The 12,322-nt window shown below is 42.8% G+C and overlaps 1 protein-coding gene across 1 annotated transcript in view; it reads right to left on the bottom strand.

Annotated features, from left to right (window-relative positions):
* The window catches only part of LOC133647640 (inactive dipeptidyl peptidase 10-like), an 89,668-nt gene that overhangs the window by 16,929 nt on the left and 60,417 nt on the right, over positions 1-12,322 (bottom strand). The window contains exons 14-21 of the mRNA XM_062043351.1: positions 10,905-10,981; positions 7,766-7,813; positions 7,571-7,689; positions 7,445-7,492; positions 5,317-5,415; positions 5,174-5,243; positions 4,476-4,604; positions 344-409 (exon numbers count right to left, since the gene is read on the bottom strand). Of these exons, the coding sequence (XP_061899335.1) occupies positions 344-409; positions 4,476-4,604; positions 5,174-5,243; positions 5,317-5,415; positions 7,445-7,492; positions 7,571-7,689; positions 7,766-7,813; positions 10,905-10,981 (656 nt within the window). The remainder of the gene's footprint in view (positions 1-343; positions 410-4,475; positions 4,605-5,173; positions 5,244-5,316; positions 5,416-7,444; positions 7,493-7,570; positions 7,690-7,765; positions 7,814-10,904; positions 10,982-12,322) is intronic.

Below are 12,322 nucleotides of genomic sequence, written 5' to 3'. Positions count from 1 at the left end.
CATGTTCAATGGACCAGCAGAGAAGGAAATGAAAGCAAAAAGGAAAACATCTCTCGTTGTGCCGCGAGAGAACAAACTGACCTCCATCACATTCCACAATTCAGATTTTTTTAAAAAAACATTTAGAAAGCATGTAATCATGTTTTCAAATTTGAGGGCCAATTTCTTCACAAGGACTCATTGAAAGCTTGTTTGGAGAGCACTTTTTTTTCTCTCTTTTCGGAGACTCTTCTGCAATCCTAATGAGCTTATCAGGTAGCTGAGAGTGTTGGGTTTTTTTTCGTCTCCCTCAAATGAAAAAAAAAAGAAAGTGCACGTGATGAAATTCAAAATAAGTACATACTCCAGAGCTGCTATCTGGTCCTCCACGTCCACTTGGCCAACGTTCTGATGGAGCTGCTGCAACATCCTGTGATGGGAAGGCTATGATGAGTTGCCCATTATGGTGAACATTCAGTTGACTTAAACTCTTTATTATAACTGTCAGAAAAATGTTATGTAAATTATCAAAAAACTTTCCGTTCTGAGTTCCCAATGAACAGACAAGAGGCTGTCTTTGTTGCACCAAGCAAAGGCTTGGAAAATTCCATTATGTACGATGGGAGGAGACGGTAGGGGGTTATCCATTGTCATCGAAGACCTGCCCAGGCTGAAGCCAGGACCAGCCAAAGCCCGAGGCATCTTTTTCTTTTGTGTTAATGTGACCGAAAACAATGACTGTTTACATACTCCCCATTCCTTTGGAAGCAGATGTTGTTGTGTAAACAGGGAGTGTCCAAATAAAGGAGGAGACGCAAACCTTTTTCGTCAGAGCGTGGGTGACACTGTAAGAGGTTACAGGTCGACACGTTTCTCCTCAATTGAGTAAAATTTAATTCTGCCTCTGTTTGATTCTTTGCTTCTTGTCTTGTTTAATAGATGTCATCAGTGTTTGAACCTGACAATAACCCTTAGGAACCCATTTAAATGTCCTAAAATGGGCCTAATAGAGGTCTGGACGTGCGTGAGTGACTGGGTTTGTTGGCAGGATAGAAAGCAGATCAAATGAAAAGGCACTTGAGAGTTTACTGCACATTTTAATCACACTGATATCAAACGATACAACAGGGAACTTAATAGCTTTAACATAACTGACCTGTATATTGCACCCAGCACACTTTTTTTTAATGTAATTTTATGTTTTTTATGTTATTCGAGTCAGCTATAATAAAAACAAAGTTCTACAGTATCCAGGCCAGACAGTAGTCTGTCGTCCTATAATCTTTAATGGATCAGATTAGTGTTGTCCCGATACCAATATTTTCGTACAAAATTATTTCGATACTTTTGGGTACTTTTTGGAACTTTTCTAAATAAAGGGCACCACAAAAAATTGCATTATTGGCCTTATTTTAACAAAAAAATCTTAGGGTACATTAAACATATGTTTCTTATTGCAAGTTTGTCCTTAAATATAATAGTGAACATACTAGACAACTTGTCTTTTAGTAGTAAGTAAACAAACAAAGGCCCCTAATTAGTCTGCTGACGTATGCAGTAACATATTGTGTCATTTTCCATTCTATTATTTTGTCAAAATTATTAAGGACAAGTGGTAGAAAATGAATGATTAATCTACTTGTTCATTGACTGTTAATATCTGCCTACTTTCTCTTTTAACATGTTCTATCTACACTTCTGTTAAAATGTAATAATCACTTATTCTTCTGTTATTTGATACTTTACATTAGTTTTTGATGATACCACATATTTAGGTATCAGTCCGATACCAAGTAGTTACAGGATCATAATATTGAAAGTCCTGATGTGTCCAGGGACCAAAAATGTACCATAATATATAACAATATAAAATATAACATATATGTAATATATACATATTATTAGGGCTGCAACTAACGATTAATTTGATAATCGATTAATCTGTCGATTATTACTTCGATTAATCGATTAATAATCGGATAAAAGAGACAAACTACATTTCTATCCTTTCCAGTATTTTATTGAAAAAAAACAGCATACTGGCACCATACTTATTTTGATTATTGTTTCTCAGCTGTTTGTACATGTTGCAGTTTATAAATAAAGGTTTATTTAAAAAATAAAAATAAAAATTAAAATTAAAAAAAATAAAAAAATAAAAATTTTAAAGCCGCTGCGCATGCGCATAGCATAGATCCAACGAATCGATGACTAAATTAATCGGCAACTATTTTTATAATCGATTTTAATCGATTTAATCGATTAGTTGTTGCAGCCCTACATATTATATATGTATATAATATATAAAATATATAACAAATCACAATTACAATTTACAAGTATACAGTACATATAACAGCTGCAGCAAAAAAAGTAAAAAGAAAAAAGAGCAAATAAATACAACAGAAAATATACATTATAATGGTAATAAATAGATATCATCTATTGCTGTGTGGCGAGTGATTATACAGCTGGATGGAGTGCGGAATCAAGGAATTCTTGAATGGAACACTGTGGGAATGAAGCTGAAGGAGCCTGTTGGAGTATGAGCTCTGCTGTCCCTTAATTGTCTGGTGGAGTGGGTGGGCAGGATTGTCCATGATGGCGAGCAGTTTGTCCAGTGTCCTCCTGTCCCTCACTGACACGGCGTGCCAATAGTTTGGCCGAATTTCCGGATCAGTTTGTCAATCCGGTTTAAGTCCATTTTGCTGGTGCTGCTCTCCCAACAAACCACTGCAAAGTACAGGGCACTGGCCACAACAGACTGATAAAAGATCTCCAACAGCTTCCTGAGCTTCCTCAGGAAAAAGAGTCCTCATGCCCTTCTTGTATACAGCTTTGATGTCGTCCTTCCAGTCCAGTCTGCTGTTCAAGTGGACTCCCAGGTACTTATACTGCCCCACTACTGCCACCTCCCGGCCCTGGATGTTGATGAGCTCCACTGGGGTCATTTTTCTTCTTGAAGTCGATGACCAGCTCCTTGGTCTTGTCCACATTAAGGAGCAGATGTTAATTCAAGACCACTCCACAAAGTCAGCGATCAGTGTACTGTACTCCAATTCCTGTCCTTTCCCCGATACACCCAACCACAGCAGATTTATCAGAGTATCTCTGCAGGTGGAAGGACCTGGAGCTATACTGGAAGTCTGAGGTCTACAGGGGGAACAGGAATGGAGACAGGATAGTCCACTGTAGAGAATCTACACCACTGACTACAGTATCCGACAGGGAGCTCTTCAGTCGCCTGTCAGACAAGCAGTCAGTGATCCAGGAGACAATGGACGAATTGACACCCATCCTGAGCAACATGTGTCACTCATCAGAATTGCCCGGATGGTGTTAAAGGCACTTGAGAAATCAAAGAACATGATCCTCACAGTGCCCCTCCCACCATCCAGGGGAGAGTGAGCTTGATGCACCAGGAAGATAACAGCATCATCCACCCCAACATGGGGCTGATACGCAAACTGTAGAGAGTCCAGGGAAAGAGCCACCAGGGGTCTTAGCTGAGCCAGCACAAGTCTCTCGAGGACCTTCATGACATGAGACGTCAGGGCAACCGGTCTGTAGTCATTCAAGCCAGATTGGATGGGCTTCTTTACCAGCACTGTTTTCTATAGTGCTGGTATCCTTTCTAACTTCAGACTCAGGTTGAAGATAAATTGCAGGAACTCCGTCAGCTGAGCAGCACACGTCTTCAGAACCCAGGGGTTAACACGGTCAGGGCTTGCTGACTTGGCTGGGTTGACCCTCTCCTGTTGTCTCACATGGTCAGGTGTCAGATACACAGGGCTGTCTTTCTCAGTGGGGGTGGAAGTGGGGGGATGTGAAGCAGCAGTGGCAGGCAGAAGTAGGAGTTTGTGGATTGTGTGAGGACAGGAGTAGTGGGGGGATGGCCAGTGGGGGGTGCAGTGCTGAATCTATTGAAAAACCAATTCAGCTCATTGGCTCTATCTGCACCCCCTTCCTGCTGCCTGGCTTTGTTGGTGTTGAAACCAGTGATCGTTTTGATGGCCTTCCACACATCCCGAGTATTATTCTGCTGTAGTTTGGCCTCCAGCCTCCTCCTGTGAGCATATTTTCTCTCCTCTAAACTGCCACTGTATCCTCCTCAACTGGTCTCGATCACCAGATCTGTGGGCTAGCTTCTTTTTATTCAGCAGAACCTTTAGCTGGCTGGTGATCCAGGGCTTGTTGTTTGGGTAACAGTGATAACAGTCCCCACATCTGCGGTCCCCTCCAACGTTTCTCATTGTATCGCATTGGGTTGGCTTTTTTCTTGCCCTGATGTGGGATCTGAGCCGTCGTTGTGGCTTGTGCAGCCCTTTGAGATACTCCTGATTTAGGGCTATATAAATAAACTTTGATTTGATGATGATTTGATTAAGTCTCTAAGTGATGTATAGAAAACATTTTGGAATGGTTGTGTAGCCACCGTAGTTTCCCTTTAAGCCCAAATGGGTCTAGGTTCTTATGGGTTAAATAAATCCACATACTTTTGACCTCTGAATCGTGATCCCCGACCGTCGAGTCTGGCAACCACTACTTGTCCCTCGCCAACCAGCACCCAGTCCCAGTCCAGTTTAAACTCCTCTGTGACCGTCTGATCGCCAGGAGAGCTTCCGCTGTCAGGACGAGTCAGTGTTATCAGATAATAACAACAGCGATAGAAATGTAATATCATCATGAAAATAAGTTCGGCCTGTCAAAGCTCTCGTTCATCCAGGTCATTGTATTCTCAGGGCATTGAATTGATCGCAACTGGACTTTGCCTGTTCTCTGAGAAGGCTCAAACTAATTGGTCAGATCTCGGCGAGAGTCGTCCTATCGAGTTTTTGATGTTCAATGCCATTGAAAAATAACTATAGTTAATTAAAATTGTTCCTAAATCCCTTCTACTGCAGTCATTAGCGAGATCGCCACTAGCAAAGTACAGTCAGCGCTAATGACAACATGAAGTGCTTAAAATAGCGGAGTTATTTATCACATTTCCACAGATCTTCAATTAATATATTCACAAGGCCGCATGGCTGCAATTGGAATGATAAAGGCTCCAAAATCAGAGATCTGTGTTACGGTATTTTCCGCCTAAGCTGTGAGATGCGTAGCCTGGAGCTACAGTGCCACGCCGCAGAGCGTGAAGGTTGTAGTGGACATTGCAGTGAATGCAAATGCAGAAACACATAATACTCACGCGATGAGCAGGAGGCCATAGAGGAAGGACTCGGAGAAGTCAAGAGGAAGGATGAGCTTCAGAGGCAGCGCTGTGAAAGAGCACAGGCGTGTAACTCCTTCTTACATCACCACGTTAGCATTTGTTGATGCATGCATTCCTACCCAAGTTGCTATGATGGACGGTGTGCATTTGGGTCTGGACTGTCCTTTTGGTGGCCAGCATCAACCACAGAGGACGATTATTCTCCAGGATGAAATAGGCTGAAGGAAGAAAAAAAAAGGAAAAATAATAATTTTACTCTACATCAAAAAGAGGAAAAAAAAAAAGGCTTTCTTACACTGAAATGTTGCCCTTCTTATCTAGCCTTCAGGTTTGCACAGCTGGGAAATACACTCTTTGGACTAAAGCAGTGTTTCCCAAAGTGGGGTACGTTAAGGTGATTGTAGGGGGTACGTTAAGGCCAACGCCGACCGAACGCGGAGCGACAATACAACAAATTTGAACTCCATTGTTTTTAACGGAGCAAAGCCCAATGGAAACGTCTGCCACGTGGCTGCCGGGGAGGGTTAGAAAACTGTTCTAAAATCCTGCACGGCAAGCACATAGAAATGCATTGGTTTCACTTTTTGTTTTGTTTCCCCCAGCCATTTATTTCATGTGATTATTGGATAGAGGCAATATACCACCCCGCGCTATTCATGTTCGTCCTTCGTTTTCGAAGATGACCAGGTGACTTCACGTTGATTTGTGTGTGCGAAGATGTCTGATGAGGCCAATCCTTGCGCGGAATGACCGGCTGCAGTGAGGGCAGGTTATGGCTGGGGGGTGGCTGGCAGAGAGGGAGGAACTGTCTCTGGTCTTGCGGAGCTGTCGCTTCTGTTCGGCTTCATGGATGCGTTTTTCCTCGAAATCTGCTACACCATGCCAGACTGCAGAGCGCCAGTTTGAACGGTGTTGGGCATCGGCTTCCCATGTCTCTGGGTCCAGACCACAGCCCTTGAGACTGGCCTTTAGGGTGTCCTTAAAGCGTTTCCGCTGTCCGCCGCGTTAGCGCTTTCCATGGTGCAGTTCACCGTACAAGAGCATTTTTGGTAGGCGTTCATCTGACATGCGGCAGACATGGCCAGCCCATCTCAGCTGGGAACGCTTGAGGATGGCATAGATGCTATCCATCTCAGCCCTGTGGAGGACCTCAGTGTCTGGGATCTTGTCCTGCCACCGGATGTTGAGCAGCCTTCTGCGCTATAGACCTGCATTCTAAATACATACTTGTCCCGCACTCAAGTCTTCTCCCAACACAGTGTTTCAATTGTTGCGTAGCAACCAATTAGGCTACTTGTTAAAGTCAGATTACTATTCATAGAAAACAGACATACCTGCGCCGGAATAATGGACAAATGGCTAAAAAGAGTAAATCCCCCCTCCGGAGAGACATCATCTGTGTCTACCAGTAGGCCTACAATCGAGGATGCCCCTACCGGTGACAGCAACCCAGGTTTCTCTTCCTTGGATCAGGGTGCAAGCAGTAGGGCTAGCGCTACAATTGATGCTAGCCAAGTTCCTAGCATGGCCACTGACAGTGACAGTGAGTATGATGCAGAACTTCGGCCCCCTGACATGAGAAAGCATACGGATAGACATCATAACGACATCATCTTAATCTCGGATTACAGGGGCTCTCCGCAACCATATTTAATGTACGAGATAAAATTGAGGCTATGATTAAGAAGTCGAAGCTCTGGTTAGACTGCATGAACAACAAAACAAAGGTCTTTCCGACGTTGCATGATTTTTTGTGTGCAAATCACCTCAGTCTGACAGCCAGTGTCAAACGTGACTACTCACCTCAGTGAGCTGGCTGCACGACTGCGCAGGTACTTCCCTTAATTTTGACAAGCCGGACAGTTGGATTCCATATCCCTTTTCTGCCGTGCCTACTGCCTTAACGGCATCTGAACAGGAGAGCCTCATTGATATCGCAACAACAGGATCCATGAAAGTTGAATTCAACCAGAAGCCTCTGCCAGATTTCTGGATAGGACTGTCCACAGAGTACCCTGAACTGGCCAAACGCGCTGTCAAGACCTTGATGCCCTTTGCAACCACGTATTTGTGTGAGAGTGGGTTCTCAGCGCTGACGAACCTGAAAACTAAATACAGGCACAGACTGTGTGTGGAAGACGATCTAAGGCTAAGACTTTCTCAGTAGCTCCTTTGAATTCCTTTCCTTTTACTTTATTCTTGGTATTATTCTCAACTTAAAAGTGTAATATGAGAGAGAAGACTCACAATCCACCTCTTCCAAACTTAGAAGCAGTACAGATGGAACTCCCGGACCTGTGAGTGGGCGAAAGAAGACAACATAATTAACAACATGTCGACTGTGAGAAGAAATAACGATCAAGTTAATTTCACCTTTGCAGCGCAGGACGGCGCGCTCTGCGTCAGGGCTGATGTTGGCCTCGAAGAACGTGCACCCATCCCTTAGCCCACACGTTAGACATCGCCGTGGAAACGGGCCGACCGTGGACACGCTGACGAAGAGCACATGAAAACGGTGGAAGAAAGAGGAGCCGCAGTGTTGAGGTTTGCCAATGAGTGAAGGGTTACCTGTATAGATGTCTTGTTTGTGCAGAAACTTCTGTGCTCAGGAAGTATCTGAGTGGAGGACAGAATCTCATTGTCTCGTCACTGACAAAGAATGCAATAAAGACATTGGGCCCCATTCAGCAATAAGTTCCTAACTGTTCCTCTTATCTTTCTTCCTAAGTGATTTCCTAAGAGGAGTCCATTCAATTCATGACGTGTTCTTAAACGGCCAAATTGTTCCCACCTGCTGTTTTTAAGTTGCTGAATGCCAAATGGTTAGCATGTGCGTGTCTATCATAATTTGCATATAAACATGCCCTTATTTCCCCAATATGCATATGTAAACATCCTCAAATCCGTAATTTGCATAGGTAAACGCCTTTAATTCCCCATATAAGGGCACAATTCCGGCGGAAAAGCCGAACATCAAACACACGGAGAAAACACAAACAGATTACAGAAGAGAAATTCGTAAGTAAAACGTAAGTTTAAGAAAGGGGGGACTGCTGAGGTAGCCCCGAAGCGTTCAAATAAATATCCGTCACTTTGGGCAAATAGGTCTACATGGTCGTGAAATATGCGCTCCCTCCTGTCCCGGTTTTATGTGTTATGCTGCTTTAATTTAAAGGCCTACTGAAATTAAATGTTTTTATTTAAACGAGGGATAGCAGATCCATTCTATGTGTCATACTTGATCATTTCGCGATATTGCCATATTTTTGCTGAAAGGATTTAGTAGAGAACATCGACGATAAAGTTCGCAACTTTTGGTCGCTGATAAAAAAGGCCTTGCCTGTACCGGAAGTAGCAGACGATATGCGCGTGACGTCACCGGTTGTGGAGCTCCTCACATCTGCACATTGTTTACAATCATGGCCACCAGCAGCGAGAGCGATTCGGACCGAGAAAGCGACGATTTCCCCATTAATTTGAGCGAGGATGAAAGATTTGTGGATGAGGAAAGTGAGAGTGGAGGACTAGAGGGCAGTGGGAGCGATTCAGATAGGGAAGATGCTGTGAGAGGCGCCGTGGCAGCCGTGGGCGTGGCAGGACCACTCGGCCAGTCCCAACCCCAACAAGGGATAGAGCCAAACCGCTTTGAACCCGACGCTGATGGTGACGGTCAGGAGAACGCTGCTGATATTGATGCTGGAGTAGCACACGGCATAGATCGCCTTCAGGATACAGAATGGTAAAATGTTATTTATTTATAGACTAGTTTTAGCTTGTGGCCTAGTCTTGCACTTCGAAACACGATCTTTCGACATGATCGCTGCATAATACCCTGTACTTTGTGTGTGTGGTCCAATCCAACCGTGTTCGCTTGACCTCTCTGTTCCGTAGTAAAGCTTGACTGGCTATCCATACACTTGGGTAAAACAGAATCCATCCTGTTTGGGTCCCACATCAAACTTAAGAAAGTCAATGACTTCACCATAAAAGTAGGTGACATTGTTATCACCAGGAAAGATGAGGTCACCTACCTAGGTTCCATTCTAGAGGCTAACCTTTCCTGTGATAAAATGGCAACCAAGGTAATCAAAAAGGTTAACCAACGAACGAGATTTCTCTACAGAATTTCCTCTCTGGTCAACAAAAGCACCTTGAGGATTCTGGCGGGAACTCTCATTCAACCCTTTTTTGATTACGCATGCACCTCCTGGTACCCTAGCACCTCCAAAACCCTCAAATCTAAACTCCAAACATCTCAGAACAAGCTAGTCAGGTTACTTCTAGACCTCCACCCCAGATCCCACCTCACTCCTACCCACTTCTCTAAAGTGGGCTGGCTCAAGGTGGAGGACAGAGTTAAACAACTTGCACTGAGCCTAGTCTATAAAATCCGCTACACCTCCCTGATACCGAAGTACATGTCAAACTACTTCCTTAACGTAAATGACCGCCATAACCACAACACCAGGGGGAGCTCCACTAACCACGTTAAACCCAGATTCCGAACTAACAAAGGTCTTAACTCATTCTCTTTCTATGCCACATCAATGTGGAATGCGCTCCCAACAGGTATAAAAGAAAGGGCATCTCTATCCTCCTTCAAAACCGCAATAAAAGTTCACCTCCAGGCAGCTACAACCCTAAACTAACACCCTCCCCGGATTGCTAATAATCAAATGTAAACAATCAAATGCAGATACTTTTTCTTTTTCTTATGCCTTCTGATCTCTCTCTCTCTCTCTCTCTGTCTCTCTCTCTCTATGTCCACTACTTGATGTCCATATCCCCCCCCCCCTTCCACACCCCTGATTGTAAATAATGTAAATAATTCAATGTGATTATCTTATGTGATGACTGTATTATGATGATAGTATATATGATAGTATATATCTGTATCATGAATCAATTTAAGTGGACCCCGACTTAAACAAGTTGAAAAACGTATTCGGGTGTTACCATTTAGTGGTCAATTGTACAGAATATGTACTTCACTGTGCAACCTACTAATAAAAGTCTCAATCAATCAATCAATCTTTCGGGAATGTAAACAATGAAACACCGGCTGTGTTTGTGCTGCTGCAGCCGGCCGCAATACACCGCTTCCCACCTACAGCTTTCTTCTTTGCTGTCTCCATTGTTCATTGAACAAATTGCAAAAGATTCACCAACACAGATGTCCAGAATACTGTGGAATTTTGCGATGAAAATAGCTGGCCACCATGCTGTCCCAAAATGTCCCCTACAATCCGTGACGTCACGCGCAGGCGTCATCATACCGAAACGTTTTCAGCAGGACATTTCGGCGCGAAATTTAAAATTGCACTTTAGTAAGCTAACCCGGCCGTATTGGCATGTGTTGCAATGTTAAGATTTCATCATTGATGTATAAACTATCAGACTGCGTGGTCGGTAGTAGTGGCTTTCAGTAGGCCTTTAAAGAGTCACCAATCACTATATCTATCTATCTATGATATTAATTTAACATTAGACAATAGAAGTAAGGGAACTGGTCACACTTAAGAACTAATAGGCCACCCTAAGAGTGCTCTGGAGCACTCATAGATTTTGGTCTTACCTACGAACAAATCCCAGCTAAGAAAACATTGGTGAATACAAAAATCTCCTTAAAAACTTGGTAAGTGGGCCTAAGAACAAAAGTTGTTCTTAAGAACGGTTGCTGAATGGGGCCCATTGAGGGCAAACATACATGACCTGCTTGTTTTCATCGTAAGACACAATGCGCGTCACCTCCCAGTCGCCTGACGTTATGTGGCGGATCTCGTCCTGTTCGCCCCGCAGATAAGAAACAACAATTCTAATGACTTGTTTTCATATCTTCCTGGAGACCTGGTGTCCTCTGCAGTGGAGATTTGTTTTTTTTTGTTCTATTTCTTTAGTCAGAGCTGCACGTTTCAGGGATAAGAATTGCTATTATGCACAACACAAATGTCCCCCTGCAGAAGTCACTGGTTCTCTGGGGCAGTGTTTTGCAACCACTAGTGTGCCGTGAGGTACAGTCTGGTGTGCTGTGGGAAATTATGTAATTTCACCTAATTGGTTTAAAAATATTGTTTGCAAACAAGTAATTATAATGCGCAAATGTGCCATTGTTGAGTGTCTGTGCTGTCTAGAGCTCGGCAGAGTAACCGTGTAATACTCTTCCATATCAGTAGGTGGCAGCAGGTAGCTAATTGGTTTGTCGTGATCACAATATGCAGATGACAGCGGGAGGCAGAGTGCAGGTAAAAAGGTATCCAACGCTTAAACCAAAAATAAACAAAAGGCGAGTGCCGCTAAGAAAAGCCATTGAAGCTTAGGTAAGGCTATGCAAAATGAAACTAAAACTGAACTGGCTGCAAAGTAAACAAAAACAGAATGCTGGACGACAGCAAAGACTTACAGGAGCAGACGGCGTCCACAAAGTACTGCACGCACAATTAGATTATTCACATGTTTTTTGTTTGTTTTATTTTTTTTGTCCATGGTCTGTGCTTATGGTATGCTTGTAATGTGTAATGTTTTGTGATTTATGTATTCTACCATTACCATGAATTGATTACGTGGACCCCGACTTAAACAAGTTGAAAAACGTATTCGGGTGTTACCATTTAGTGGTCAATTGTACGGAATATGTACTGAACTGTGCAATCTACTAATAAAAGTTTCAATCAATCAATCATTTATTTTCTATCATGACCTGTTGAATGTTTTACAGTATTAACCTTCCTTAGGATAACGGATGAAAATTAGCTATCGTGCTAACTTCGGCATATTTACATCGTTGCTCTATGCCAGGGGTCACCAACCTTTTTGAAACCAAGAGCTACTTCTTGGGTACTGATTAATGCGAAGGGCTACCAGTTTGATACACACTTAAATAAATTGCCAGAAATAGCCAATTTGCTCAATTTACCTTTAACTCTATGTTATTAATAATTAATGATATTTACACTTAATTGAACGGTTTAAAAGAGGAGAAAACACCAAAAAAATTACAATAACATTTTGAAACATAGTTTATCTTCAATTTCGACTCTTTAAAATTCAAAATTCAACCGAAAAAAAGAAGACAAACTAGCTAATTCAAATCTTTTTGAAAAAATTAAAAAAAAAATTAATGGAACA

Source organism: Entelurus aequoreus, linkage group LG01, assembly GCF_033978785.1.
Source record: "Entelurus aequoreus isolate RoL-2023_Sb linkage group LG01, RoL_Eaeq_v1.1, whole genome shotgun sequence".
Classification (NCBI taxonomy): Eukaryota; Metazoa; Chordata; class Actinopteri; order Syngnathiformes; family Syngnathidae; genus Entelurus; species Entelurus aequoreus.
Note: the sequence above shows the minus strand (reverse complement) of the source record. Positions and strands in the feature narration are given on the sequence as shown.